Source organism: Myotis nattereri (assembly GCF_964212035.1).
Source record: "Myotis nattereri genome assembly, chromosome: 10".
NCBI classification, from domain to species: domain Eukaryota; kingdom Metazoa; phylum Chordata; class Mammalia; order Chiroptera; family Vespertilionidae; genus Myotis; species Myotis nattereri.
Genome location: NC_138085.1, coordinates 61,561,862 through 61,577,111, shown reverse-complemented (window position 1 = coordinate 61,577,111; position 15,250 = coordinate 61,561,862). Strand labels below are relative to the sequence as shown.

At 37.2% G+C, this 15,250-nt stretch overlaps 1 protein-coding gene and 1 pseudogene across 2 annotated transcripts in view; one reads left to right on the top strand and one right to left on the bottom strand.

Annotated features, from left to right (window-relative positions):
• LOC308525747 (ferritin light chain-like) overlaps positions 1-15,250 on the bottom strand; it is a 1,112,779-nt pseudogene that overhangs the window by 549,988 nt on the left and 547,541 nt on the right. The gene's annotated exons all lie outside the window — the stretch shown is intronic.
• Positions 1-15,250, top strand: part of PLEKHH2 (pleckstrin homology, MyTH4 and FERM domain containing H2) — a 77,886-nt gene that overhangs the window by 18,847 nt on the left and 43,789 nt on the right. Inside the window, exons 4-11 of the mRNA XM_081101481.1 lie at positions 1,854-2,003; positions 3,188-3,271; positions 4,093-4,174; positions 5,845-6,030; positions 8,177-9,138; positions 12,462-12,537; positions 13,910-14,004; positions 14,609-14,753. Coding sequence (XP_080957607.1) covers positions 1,854-2,003; positions 3,188-3,271; positions 4,093-4,174; positions 5,845-6,030; positions 8,177-9,138; positions 12,462-12,537; positions 13,910-14,004; positions 14,609-14,753 — 1,780 coding nt within the window. The remainder of the gene's footprint in view (positions 1-1,853; positions 2,004-3,187; positions 3,272-4,092; positions 4,175-5,844; positions 6,031-8,176; positions 9,139-12,461; positions 12,538-13,909; positions 14,005-14,608; positions 14,754-15,250) is intronic.

Genomic DNA, 15,250 nt, shown 5'->3' with positions numbered 1-15,250 from the left:
TCTCTTAGATAGTGAAATACATTTTTATCTTTTAAAAAATCTACTTTTATTTTCATAGTTTCCAGCCATGTGGGTGGTATTTAAATAGGACACTTTTGGCATTGGAGTTGAATTTACGTTTATACGCTGAGCCCACAGATGAAATCTTGTATTCATGGTTTAAAAACCAAAACTAACCTTAACATCATCCTTCTAGATGTTAAGTAATTTTAAATATTAAGTAAGGACTGTGTGGTTTTTCAGAGGTGTTTTTAATAGCTTAAGGTTTTTCATCCTAACTATAATCTTTAATTCCTCAAATGCTTTTGCATATTTCTCTTCCTTGCCCCTATAATCTGAAACATTGCTAAAATTACATTCTGACTTATTTGGAGTATACAAACTAAAAGTCTTACTGTCGTAGAAATTGCCCAGCACTTCATTTTCTTTCTTACTATCATTAACACTCACACATCCCTTCTAAGATTTCATATGCTCAAATGTGTTTTACAAAAGATCCAAGCAGAGCCAATGTATTTTAGATATTAAACTTGAGGCACCACTGTACCCCCAGACACACTCTTTTATCTTGTTCTTTTTTTCCCGTTACCCTTATCATCTTGTGTAACATACTGTATAATTTTTACACCTTTATTATACTTGTGATCTCTCTTACCCCGTAGAATTTAATTTCAATTCAAGCGAAGACTTTAGGTCCATTTTATTCACTGATGTCTTCCCAGGACCTAGAACAGGCCTGGCAGTGACAAGTATTCACTGAATATTTGTTAAATTAGTGAATCAATAAACCGCACTTGGCATACTCTCCTACCTATAGCTTGAGACTCTTATTTTTAAAATATTTTTTTATGATTCCATCAGTGGAGCTTAAGGTTCTTTTGATTTCCTTTTGCTTTCCATTATATGTGTGTGTGTGTGTGTGTGTGTGTGTGTGTGTGTGTGTTTGTTTTCATCTAAGTTTAATTTTCCCCTCAAAATGTGTTATTATGCTAGGCCAGTGGTCGGCAAACTCATTAGTCAACAGAGCCAAATATCAACAGTACAACGATTGAAATGTCTTTTGAGAGCCACATTTTTAAACTTAAATTATATAGGTGGGTACATTGTTATTAACTTAATTAGGGTACTCCTAAGCTGGCCTTTGCTAAAAACGTCCTCAATCTGATTGAGGTACGTTCACTGAGGTCGACCCCTTCCAACTCTCCCATCCACACTCGTCTTGTATACTTGTTTCGTCTATCTCCTTTCGTTCATCCTCTCAATGTGTCCAAACCATCTCAACATACCTTTCTCAAAATAGACTCGCCCAGGCCGAAAACCGACTTCTGCTCATGGGCCACGAAGTTTCAATCGCACTGTATGTGTGCACCGGCACGTATTTTGTGGAAGAGCCACACTCAAGGGGCCAAAGAGCCGCACGTGGCTCGCGAGCCGCGGTTTGCCGATCACTGTGCTAGGCCATCCAATTAGAGTCTTTATGTCACCACTCACCTTCTTTTCTTTATACTCCTACTTTGTTTAAAATATGAAAAAGTTAGGGCTGGAAACTTCCTGATTCTGTACTCTTATGAAATGCTTTGCATATTATTATTGTTCTGTTAAACATGTCGATTATATGATAGCAATAATCTGCAAATCTCTAATGTACCCTTTTGTACCTCAGAGTTAACACCACTTGGCAAAGTAGTCTTCAGACTTGGTAATTGTTATATATATTGAAATGTGCTGTGCAGTATTTTCCTTTTATGATGATAACTTTTAGGAACCTATTTAATGTTAAAGTAAAATTCTAAATTTAATACTATGATAAATTAAGTCCATGCCTGATTTTATTATTTACCTTCTGAACTTAGGTACAAGTTATGGAAGAGAAATTAAAAGCAGCTAATATTCAAACCAGTGAATCGGAGACAAGGTTATATAAAAAGTGTCAAGATCTGGAGACCCTAATACAGGAAAAAGATGATATCATACAAAACTTGGAACTGCAACTTGAAGAGCAGGTTAGGAAGAATTTGATCATTTAAACAGTTCTAAATATATGCATTCATTTCTGCATAATCGCAAAGATGAAAGAGACAGAGCTTAAACTTCTAAATTTTGGTCAGAAATCTTACTCATTTGGTCAACCCATAGAATTGCATCACATTTATTGGTGAGAGGTGGAAGTAAGTGGCATTCACATTTAGTCTGGGGTAATTCTGAGACACTTTTTGTATGTGACAATGCTCCTAACTATAAAAGTGTGAGTGTAATGTTTAAGTTGAAAACACTTGGTTATCAGCAGGCATTTCTGTCTGTAAAATGTTTCAAGTAAATCTTTCGTTTAGAATGTTTAGGGTGTTGGGAATGTTGATGGCTCGTTGTATTTAAATATATGTTTGTGGCTAATCTGTCTGCTTAGAAATGTGCACACTGCTTATAAACTACTTTATTGAGATCAAGAATTGTAATTAGTTCATTTTAAAAGTTTATTAGCAAAAAAAAATTGCATTAGGATTATTTAGCGTCATTTCAATATGACCACTATGAAATTGTTAAACATGTTAAATTATTTAATTTCACCTTTTTTTTTTTTTTTTCATTTCTGTAGGGATTGGTGTTTTATTGGGTCAGTGGTTTTCAGCCTTCACCACCCCTGTTTCCCACCAACTGTAATTTATACAGTAGTCACATTCTCAGGAGTTTTGTGACCAAACTCGATTTTAAGTTGGTAAATGTGAGCTAGCGCTTTTTGATCTTCATTTTTTTTCTGGATCTTTAAAAACTAGTAGTGTTTGAGGGGGAAACAAAGCCATGCCCCAGAGGAGATTCTGACTCTCTTCCCAACCTGGTTGACCCCCCTCTCCCCGCCCCCCGCATTGTTATAAACCCTAGACCAGTGGTCGGCAAACTGCGGCTCGCAAGCCACATGCGGTTCCTTGGCCCCTTGAGTGTGGCTTTTCCACAAAATACCATGTGTGGGCGCACACGTACAGTACGATTGAAACTTCGTGGCCCATGCGCAGAAGTTGGTTTTTGGCCTGGGCGAGTCTATTTTGAAGAAGTTTTACTCTATTTGGTAATTTAGAGGTAAAGGTATTAACTTGGAAATAGGTTTTAAGTGGATTTGCCTTTTTCTATGCATGATATGACATTTTTAGACCTGTGAGCTTATATTTGAACTAAACAAACAATGTTTTTTCAGAAACAAATAAGGATACAAGAAGCTAAAATTATAGAAGAGAAAGCAGCTAAGATCAAAGAATGGGTAACACTTAAGTTAAATGAGGTACTTACTGTTATATTTTGCCTTTCCTGTACCTTTTACTTATTTTAAATAGATAAGTTATCAGAATATATGATCAGTCTAAGTGAAACAAAATTCTGAAAAGTTGGTTTGGCTGCTGTCTTTTGGTAAATGTTAGATAAGTAGCTTTTATTTTAATGTTCAATATATTTCTAAAATGAAAAATATTGATAGGTTCATGGTAATCAGTATAAGTAGCCTCATTCTAATTAGTTGATTTTTAACTCTAATTCATTAATTTTAAAAAATTATAGAACAGCCGAAACCGGTTTGGCTCAGTGGATAGAGCGTCGGCCTGCGGACTGAAAGGTCCCAGGTTCGATTCCGGTCAAGGGCATGTACCTGGGTTGCGCGCATATCCCCAGTAGGAGATGTGCAGGAGGCAGCTGATCCATGTTTCTCTCTCATCGATGTTTCTAACTCTCTATCTCTCTCCCTTTCTCTCTGTAAAAAATCAATAAAATATATTTAAAAAAAAATTATAGAACATGTGTATTTCATAAAATTGTGTTCAGTATCTGAGAAGTACACATTATTTAGTTTATATGGCAGATTAATGCCAAAATAATTTGGTTTAAAATAATTTTACAGTGAAAAGTCATGGGGGTGAAAACACTTAAAACTCTTAGTTTTAGAAAAATTAATATTTAAGCCATAATTATATAAGTTGATAACTTATGCTGATAAATCTTTTGTATTTTGCTTATGTGTAGTTAGGTATTAACATTTTCTACATATTATAATTTACTAGTATATTTTAGAAATGTTATTCCTATTTAAAAGAATACCATTTGTCCTTTTAGCTGGAATTGGAGAATCAGAATCTTCGTTTGATCAACCAAAACCAAACCGAAGAGATAAGAACAATACAGGCAAAACTACAAGGTATGAGTACTTTGACTAAAATAGCTCCGTTGGTTTATTTGGTTACTAATATATAGAATTTTACTATTGAGCACTTGAAATATGACTGGCACAACTAAGGAACTGAATTTTACATTTTATTTGATTTGAATTGATTTATATTTAAATAACCACATGTCCATATTAGAAAGCGTAGGTAGACAGTAGCAAATAACACAAAGGAGATAATACTAATTTCAACATTTATTTTCAGATATGTTTGCTTTAAAAAATTTAGTCGCTCTGGCCTGTCTTTCTCAGTAGTTAGAGCACCGGCTTGTGCATTGAAGGGTCTTGGGTTCGATTCCTGGTCAAGGGCATGTACCTGGGTTGCTGTGCGGGAGGCAACCAATTGATGTGTCTCTCTCACGTGGATGCTCCCCTCCCTCCCTCCCTTCCACTTTCTCTAAAAATCAATGGTGATTAATTCAACTGTCAGCCCTTCTCCCTTTCCCTGAGGTCAGGGATATAGAGGATGAAGAGTGAGGCTGAAATTTCCAACCCTCTACTCCAGTGGTTCTCAACCTTCCTAATGCCACGACCCTTTAATACAGTTCCTCATGTTGTGGTGACTCCCAACCATAAAATTATTTTTGTTGCTACTTCATAACTGTGATTTTGCTACTGTTATGAATCATAATGTAAATATCTGATATGCTGGATGTATTTTCATTGTTACAAATTGAACATAATTAAAGCATAGTGATTAATCATAAAAACAATATGTAATTATATATGTGTTTTCCGATGGTCTTAGGCGACCCCTGTGAAAGGGTCGTTCGACCCCCAAAGGGGTCGCGACCCACAGGTTGAGAACCGCTGCTCTAATCATTTGGCAACCAGGCCTTATCACTAATCATCAGAGAAATGCAAAACGACAATGAGATATCACCTCATACCTGTCAGAATGACTATTATCAAAAAGACAAGAAATAACTAGGTGTTAGCAAGGATGTGGACAAAAGAGAACCCTTGTACACTGTTAGTGGTAATGTAAATTGGTTTAGCTACCATGGAAAGGAGTATGGAGATTTTAAAAAATTAAAATAGAACTACCATATATGATTCAACAATTCTACTTTTGAGCATTTATCCGAGGAAAATGAAAACACTAATTCAAAAAGATATGTGCACCCCATGTTCAATGCAGCATTATTTACAATAGCCAAGATATGGAAACAATCTAAGTGTCTATTGATGGGTGAATGGATAAAGAAGCCAAGATATATATATATGTGGAATATTACTCAGCCATAAAAAAGAATGAAATCTCGGCATTTGTAGCAACATGATGAACCTCGAGGGCCTTATGCTAAGTTAAATAAGTCGGAAAAAGACAAATACCTTATGATCTTTTATATGTGGAATCTAAAAATAAATAAATAAAATGGAAAAACCAAGCTCATTGACACAGAGAACAGATTGGTGGTTGCCAGAAGTGATGGATGGGTGGTGGGAGAAATGGGTGAAAACTTTTTTCAGTTTAAATAAATTGAATAATAAAAGAAAAAGAAGAAAGACGACCTTTAGGATTTTCAGGCTTTTATTCTGGCAGAAGGAGTGATTTGTCCACGTTTTTATGTGCTTTGGTTCTGTGTGTATCAAGCTGTTGTGAAAAATTCAGGTCTTGATTTTGATGAATGATCTTGCAGAAGCTCAAGGGAAGAAGTCATCCAGTGTTTCCACGCCAAAGCTTTCGGAAGGCCAGCGCCTAAGCAGTTTGACCTTCGGGTGCTTTTCATCCCGAGCGAGGAGTCCTCCTCAAGTAGTAAAATCTGAGGAAATGAGCAAGATACCATCTAAAGAACCTGAGTTCACTGAAGGAAAACACATAGAAGGTATTTATGAACTAGCGGAATTTGCTTTGACATTTTTTAAAAGGGAAAAATCCTTATATAGCTTAATTTTCCTTTTTTAATTTTTCCGTCACTCAAAAGGGTAAATATACAAAATGTATCTGAATGATTCATCCTAGTTTTCTTATTTTTTTTTCTTGACAGGTTCATGTCTTATGAGAATACTTTTAAAGAGATATTCAGCATTTAACTTTGTGTATCTAACTATGTATTTTTTTTTTTTTTGAGAGTCTTTGCCAGTGAGGTAGAGGAGAAACTGATTTTCCCCTCTTGGTACTTCTCCCTGCAGTAGGAAGCAGTGATATTTAAAATTACAAAAAGGTTTATAGCCTGGCTGGTGTGGCTCAGTGGTAGAGCATTGACCTATGGACTAGGACAGGAGTCCTCAAGCTTTCTAAACGGGGCCAGTTCACTGTCCCTCAGACCGTTGAAGGGCCGGACTATAGTTTAAAAAAAAAACTATGAACAAATTCCTATGCACACTGCACATATCTTATTTTGAAGTAAAAAAACAAAACGGGAACAAATACAATATTTGTATTTGCATGTGGCCCGCGGGCCGTAGTTTGAGGACCCCTGGACTTGGAGGTCACAGTTCTATTCCTGGTGAGGGCACATGCCCAGATTGTGGGCTCTATCTCAGTGTGGGGCATGCAGGAGGCAGCCCATTAGTGATTCTCTCTAATCATTGATGTTTCTATCTCTCTCTCCCCCTCTTTTCCTCTCTCTGAAATTAATAAAAAACAAAACAAAACCATTTTAAAAAGGTTCATAGTTGCACCTACATGGTACTTGTTTCAGCTTAGAGTTTCAGATTAGTACTATGAACTTTCTGTTCATTATTTATTTTAAATATTTAAAAATTACCTAATATTAAATATGACATTGCAAATTTCTAAAGAGAAAGAGCTCCAGGGGACAATTTTTGTAACTGCTTTGATTTTCCTTTTATTGCTTCAACGAGGAAAATATTTGCCTGGATGTTGAAACCCTAACCTCTGTGCAGATTTATATTCCTCTTTTAGTCTTAAAGCCCCTCTAAATTTTGCTTTGTGGTGCGGCTGCTGGCTCTGCCACCCAGGATGACTTTCCCCAGGTATTTCAGGGAGACTTGAATTTGCATCTTCTCTATTTTCAGTTCCCACTTTGCTTCCCCCAAAGGAGAAAAATTATAGCCCTAAAAGTCTATGCTTGGTTATGAAATTCTGAAAACTGCCTAATGTTTTTTCAGCTAGAAGGCTCCTTTGCTACTCACTTTTATGCCGTTACTTGCATTTTTGTTGTTGTTTGTTGAGAAGGCTGCCTGTATTGAAACTTTCGTTCATTTGCAGATTTAACAAAGTGCCTGATACCAAATTGCAGTTTATTTGTTCAGCCTCTTTTTCCTTAGTTATAAAGGCCATACCTATGTTTCTGTTTCAAAGTTTATTTTGTACTCTTTGATCTAAAATTTTAGTTCCCTGTTTCTGAAGCCAGTGGTTTATTCTGTTAATTATGTTATAAACAAAATAAGCCATATCTAAAGACATTGTAGATGAGTGTAATTCTTATTATAAAAACACATTTTGAAGTTACGATTAAACCAGAAGTAGAGGGAGGAAAGCCCTTCTCTGTTTATGTTTTCTTCGTGGTTTTGCATATTTCATGTATTGAAGTTTGGAAACCAAGTTTGTTATTTAAACTATATTATGTTTAAATTTACATGTGATGATTTTGAAATAGAAATGTAAGAGGGTTGTCATTCTCTTTGCTTCTAAAATCAATTTAAGAGTGTTCATGTTTTAGTGGCTGCTTTCTTTGATAGGTAGTGTTGCCCTATTTCATGTTTTGCTTCTTTGAGTATCTCTCCTCAGACTATTGTCAGTTTTCCTCACAGCATGTTTGCTTGTAAAAGCAGTTTCATTTTGATACTATGCTATTGAAGTGTCAGGGCTCCATGTTTTATATAAAGCTTATCGTTTCCAAACTTGGGTTTAAAAAAGTCATACAACTAAAAAAAAAAAATAATGTAAATTAACTTTATTCTTATGAAAACTCCAGTTTTGACAGTGTAGTTACAGAAAGCTAAATGCACAGAAAGATTATAATATTAAAGGCAAACATGCAAATATGATATATGCTTTTCTAGAAATGGAAATTCCAGAAAAGTCTGTCGATAACCACATTCAAGAAAACAGCCGAGGTCAGAGAACTTTGCGTCAAACCCCTTGTGGCTCAGAGCAGAACCGGAAATCAAGAACAAGCCTCGCTACAGAGGGCGGCATCTCCCAGAATTCTGGGGCTCCCGGGAGTGACTGGAGTTCCGATGAGGAAGACGGGAGCAAAGGAAGATCCAAGTCCAGGTACACGTCCACCCTGTCCAGCCACACGTCAGAGGAAGGGGTCCGGTGCAGCAGGATGGGCAGTGAACCCTATCTGACAGCGTCCGATGACAGCAGTTCTATATTTGAAGAAGAGACTTTCGGCATAAAGAGACCAGAGCACAAGAAGCTGTATTCTTGGCAGCAGGAAGCACAGTGGAAAGCTCAGAATAGTCTTCTTGGAAAGGGAAATCCTGAGTCGAGTAAAAAGGAGCACGATAGTTCCTCAGATGAACTGAATAAAAAATTTCAGTCTCAGAGGCTGGATTATTCATCGTCATCGAGTGAGGCCAACACCCCAAGCCCGATTTTGACCCCAGCTTTGACTCCAAAGCATCCTAACCTACTGCCTGGAAAAGGAACCCAATTAGTGCCTTCATCCAACCTGCCACCCCCCAAGTTAAGGATTCCTAATGTTTTCAGTATAAGTGTAGCACTGGCCAAAAGGCACCTAAGCCAGCCGCAGTTAAGTTCCGATAGGATGTTTGGTACAAACAGAAATGCCATAAGCATGATCCGGCCACTGAGACCCCAGGAAACAGACCTGGATCTGGTGGATGGCGACAGTACGGAAGTTTTGGAGAATATGGACACCAGTTGTGATGACGGATTGTTCTCCTATGACTCCCTGGAATCCCCGTGTTCAGATGACCAGGAAAGCTGTGACTCAGCCAAGAAGGCGGCGTGCAGCAAGCCTCCGACTCCTCCCCTGCACCGTTTTCCCTCCTGGGTAAATTGTATTGCTGTGTGCAGCACATGCACACTGTGTGTGTGTGTTTTTTCTTAACACTCGTTTTCAGGTTTGCCTTCTTTTCCTGTTTCTTTTCAAATCCACCTTGGTTCTGATCATTCCCTGTTTTCAGAACAGAATTTCCCCTTCTCTTTCTCACTGAGTTCTAGATCAATGAGAAGAAAGACAAGGAGCCCTGACCGGTTTGGCTCAGTGGATAGAGCGTCGGCCTGCAGACTGAAGGGTCCCAGGTTCTATTCCGGTCAAGGGCATGTACCTTGGTTGCGGGCACATCCCCAGTAGGGGGTGTGCAGGAGGCAGCTGATCGATGTTTCTCTCTATCCTTCTCCCTTTCACTCTGTAAAAAAAAATCAATAAAATATATTAAAGAAGCAAGACAAGGATAAGACAGATGGGAGAGCAAAATATTACCTTTATTACTGATTAAACTGATTTTAGAGAATTGGTGGGCAGAGGAGCTTTCTCATACTGGACCTTGGAGTTAGCTGATTGATTCACCAGCTGGTGCTGGACCCCCACAGACTGCGGCCAGTGAGGCCCTGCCCTCGGAAACTTAAAGCCCAGAGCATGAACAAATGGTTGTTCTGGAGAGAAAGGAGAGAGGAAGGTGCTGGACTCTGCATGTCCAGTTTCTCCTTCTAAGCTTACCAATCTCATTAAGCCACTCCTTCTCCTCGGGGAGGGGAGAGTGAATAGTTGGGAAGAGATCAGAAGCATTGAATTACTGAAGCTCCCTCCACATGTAAGAAAACATCTGGGGTGGAGAAGAAAGGTTCCTCTTTAACTGTGTTAATACTTGTGGGTGAATTCTCAACCAGGACGCTTCACTCTTACTGGTCATCAGTTTTTGAAGTTAATTATTTCATTGAGTGGCCTTAAGAGAAATTTAATTTTACTCTTTATGAACTTATAAATCCATTCCTTTAACCAAAAACATCTTCCTAAATATCCAGAATAGATGGAAATTCTTCCATTGAAACACTGACAATTAATATAATAATTCACCTATCAATTCATCCATCAATTTAAAAATTCTTCCTGTATTTGAAACAAAGTGAAATGATCTGTTTTGTAGATTGAAGTTTTCCTTCCCATTTTGACATAATTTAACCTGTGTCCTCAAGAGAAACACCTGGGTTGCAGGAATTTTGGGTTTTTGGAGTCATGTTCTGTTATTACTTTTTTTATTTAGTGAGAAATGCTGTTTTTAGCAAATTAAGGTGGCCATGTTTCCTAGTATAAATTCAGACCTTGAGCTGTATATGCTCTTATTTACTTTCAGAAGAACCTTTCATTGTCCATATGAAGCTGTCTGCAGTTTATTACTAAATTCTGGACAGCAAACAAAGGAAGGGGATGTTATTGGCATGTGAATCTCTGGAATTCCAAATATGTTATCCTTTAGGCAGCGTGCTTTACTTATTATGTTGAGATTTCCAGAGATTTAGGTTAGGCTTTCAAGTGTGTTTTAGTTGGCAAACCATTTTACTTCTTCTTCTTTTTTTTTTTTTTGCCTTTCTTGCTTTTCCTTGGCTGCTGAAACTATTCAATCCTGAAAAAGTACTATTGTTTTTCACAAACCCTTTAGCAGACTGGCCAAGTTTGAGATTTTATTTTTGTTTATTGGTATTTTCAGGTATCACAAAAAAGAGATGTATTCTAATTACCTCAATTTATCAGAGTTTATTTTATTAAGAGTTTAAGACATAGCCCCTCCTTATTGAACTTGACTGTCATTTAAAATTCAGTAGTCACTCTAGGGCAGTGATGGCGAACCTATGACGTGTGTCAGAGGTGACACGCGAACTCATTTTTTTTGGTTGATTTTTCTTTGTTAAATGGCATTTAAATATATAAAATAAATATCAAAAATATAAGTCTTTGTTTTACTATGGTTGCAAATATCAAAAAATTTCTATATGTGACACGGCGCCAGAGTTAAGTTAGGGTTTTTCAAATGCTGACACGCCGAGCTCAAAAGGTTCGCCATCACTGCTCTAGGGGGACAACATGTGATGATTGAACAGCACCCCTGATAGTCAACCACTTAGAAACCGGTGACACCATTGCTCCAGGTCCAGTGGCTCCCTTGTCCTTTCCTGTCTACAATGAGTCTGCTTTTCTCACCGCTACTAACTCCTCTTCTTCACTCTCCCCTGACTTCTCACTGCCTCACATCGCCTGTTTACTGTCTTATCCTATATAATAAAAGGCTAACATGCAAATTGTCCCCTCAACTAGGCGTTCCACCGGAAGTTTGACCAGGGGACGGGCCAGCCCACCAACCTCCTGCGTCCCCTCCCCCCTGCCGACTCAGCCCGATTGCCCCATTCAGGGTGGGCCGGCCGGACCCCACCAGTGCCTGAATTCATGCACCAGGCCTCTAGTTTTTACATACCAGTATGTCTCTGTTCTGCCAACTCTGCCCACAATCACACTCTCAAAGAAACTGCATCTGAGTCATTCAGTCAGCCACTCTTCAATCCAAAGTGTCTCAGACAGTTAGAGATTCTCATGCCCGTGACCTCACAGGCCCCTAGCTAGCACAGTCCTCAACAGGATTGCCTTAGGTGCCTGCTGTACTGTAGTCTAGACAACTGTATCCAGGTTAGAGTCCCTTTTCTCATAGGGGCAGGGTTAATAACCTTTTTAGTACCCATTTCAGAGCTATCTCTGAAATGAAAAAGAGAAAGCAAAATAACCTACTTCTGGAACAAGATATTGTACATTCCATTGCAATTCTCAAATTTACTATTTGACCTCGGGTGTTTCTTCTACTTCATTGAAATATGAAGGTAATAACACTTAGTGCTACTCTATCTGTGATTTCTGATTTCAAGTTTTTTCTTTTTTCTTCAACCATGTTCTAAAATGGTAGAATATTAAAGGCAATATTTATGTGTAGTCAATGATTATGAATGGATTCTGGCTTCAGGTTACAACTATTCAAGGTTTTCCCTTTTTTTTCTTTAACCATATCCTAGAATGGTAGACTATTAGAGGTAGTGCTCATGTATAGTCAGTGATGGATTGTGAGTAAGCTTTCTATTACTTTTTTTTCCTATCTCCAAAAGAATTTAAAATACCAAGCAAAAGTTTGGGAACAAAGATAAATAATGGAATTATTAATGGATGGAAAAAAAACCTCTGCAGTGCTATTCACAGTGGCATATTTTAGTTGGCAATGGTGACAGTTTTATAATAATTCTGTACTCTAATGAATATTAAATGAAAAACATGTGTATTGAAAGTAATCATTTCTTTGCTTTAAATATTCAGTTTAAATTTCTCTTTTACATTAGGAAAGCAGAATTTATGCTGTGGCCAAATCAGGCATTCGAATGTCTGAGGCCTTCAATATGGAGAATGTTAATAAAAGTAAGTGATTTTGCATGCTACCACATGGATGACCCTTGAGGACATTACGCTAAGTGAAATAAGCAGTCACAAAAAGACAAATACTGTATGATTCCACTTATATGAGGTATCTAAAGTAGTCCGATTCATAGAAACAGAAAGTAGAATACTGGTTATTGGGCCTTGGGGGAAGGAAAGGGAGAATAGTTGTTTAATGGGTATAGAATTTCAGTTTTCTAAGATAAAATGTTATCAAGATCAGATTCACAACAATGTTAATATACTTAACATTAACTGAACTATACACTTAAAAATGGTTAAAATGGTAAATTTTATGTTATACTTTTTTTACTACAATAAAAAATGTTAAAAAAATAAAAATATAAAAATAAGTGATTTTGTATTGCTGTTTCATTAGCCAAGAAATTCCTAAATGTCTAAATAATAGAATAATAGAGTTATTTAACCTTTCAGAAAATGATTTCTAGGATTGCTGATTTATATTTTAAAATTCAGTATAGGGGCACATGAACATTTCATTCTCATGTAGAGAGTATCTCATTATGTTTTTACCTAGAAAAGGCTAAAGCAAAGAAACTGTGGAGTTTCAGCTGTTTAAAGGAAACATACTGGTCTCTATGTTCTCTTTTTCCAGAGTTTAAAACACATTTCTCTCTTTTCCTTCCTTCCTCTTTCCCTTCCTTCCTCCCTCCCTCCACCTCTCCCTCCCTCCCTGTCTCTTTCTTTCATCAAAAATGTGTTATAAAGGCAACACATGCCAATTATAATAAAATAAAATAAAATCATAAAGAACTGTCTGAAAAAAAAAGAGAAATTTTCCTGTGGTTCCTTCTACCTATCCTACCACTAATTCATGTCTCAGAGATAACCACTGATATTCTGTTTCTTTCCAACTATCTCATGTTCTTACCATTTAGGAGATTGTATTCTAACCTTTCAACATGAGGTTCACCTGATAAAGGCCTAAGAATGATCATGTTTTAACACCATGTCAGCGATAATCAGAGAATATCTTCATAGGCTACTGCTCACTGAACCAGTCAGCAGGTGTTTGCACTTATTTCTGCCCAGACTGAGCTGCATGGAGATGCCATTGAAATAAAAGCCATGATCCTTGCTCTCAGAGAGCTTACAGTCTAGTTGGGGAACCAGTACACATGAGGAAATAATGAACCATGTAATAGAGTGTGTAATTAAACCTGCAAATGCCATAATTCTTAAAGTAGACTATATAACCAATAATCATGTGTGTTGATTCAATTTCTCTTTTAATTGGAAATTTTGTTAATTCACATTCGTAAGAAATAGACCTAAATGCTGATTAGAAGTTTTTGTGTTGTTTTTTAAAAAATAATTTTGTTTTCTGTTTCAGATTCTGTTGCAATGCTTTCCTATACCACATCAGGACTTTATACATCTCTGATATACAAGAATATGACAACTCCAGTGTATACAACATTGAAGGGGGTAACTCATTATTGTTACTGTTAAACATATGGATCTCTTCATGAGGGATCAAGAAGACTGTTTATTCAAGCTCCATATTTCATTCTTGTCAGTTTCCACAGACTCTCCCTTTATGGGGAGTTTTAGAAATTCACTCTAATATAGCATATAAAGATAAGAAATGAAAGATCTGGAGAAGATATTTCTTCTTATCAGTATTAGAGGTCTGAATCCAATTTTGTTATGTCCCATGTGATACTCCACCCCCTCCACGGTTTACTTAATTGTTTAAAGGAAGTATGTTACTAACGATGCAATGAAAACTCATTTAGGAAGATCTTTGTATCACTGCCAGGGCTCTCCTCCCTTGCTTGAAGAACCTTATTAAAATAAGTATCACCAGGTATTCATGGCCTTATGTTTTCAGGAATCTTTTATAAATTGCCAAAATGCCTTGCTAATTAGAATTTGGGACTTAACAACATGACTTTGATAATGGCAAAACATGTTCTTTCATTCCTTTAAAAACGTTTATTCCATGGCTGCTTCTGGTAAAACATTCTATATCTAAAGAGAGAGGCGACTGTAGAGATGGACCCATCGAGGTGGTTCTGCTTTTCTGTAGAAGGCGACCCAGATAAGCAGCAGCCCGTTCCTGGACGAGTCCTCTGGATCAGAGGAAGAAGAGAGTTCCAGATGCAGCTCCCGGACGTCAGAGTCCGACACGCGCAGCCGGAGTGGGCCAGGCAGCCCCAGAGCCATGAAGCGAGGTGAGCGAAAGGCTCGGGCATACAAGGCAACTCCAAACCATTCAGAATGCTAAATGGGACTTTTATCTCTGTAATAGGATTTTTTAAAAAGTCAGAGCACTTACTTTAAACCACGGTGACCAGAGAATTAGCCTGGGACTAAGACACTTACATTTGCAATACTCTTCGTGTTTCCAGACAAGCCACATAGACTTTTTTGTTTAACCTTTTCTTTCATGTAAAAGAGAAAACACTTTTTTATGGGAATAATTTATTTGGATAATTTATGGGATAGATTTGTTTCAGCTCAATTTGTTACACTGCTAAATGGCAATGAATACATCTAAAAATCTGGTGATTAATCTGGTAGAAAGATGGAAAACAATAAAAAATTTACTTTAGATATATTTGTGATTTTTAGTGGATTTGGAAGAAATTTTTGGCTTAGGAAGAAGTTACAGAGAGATTTCATCACACAAAATGGTGTCTATATTTACGAAAACCTTCAAGTCACCATG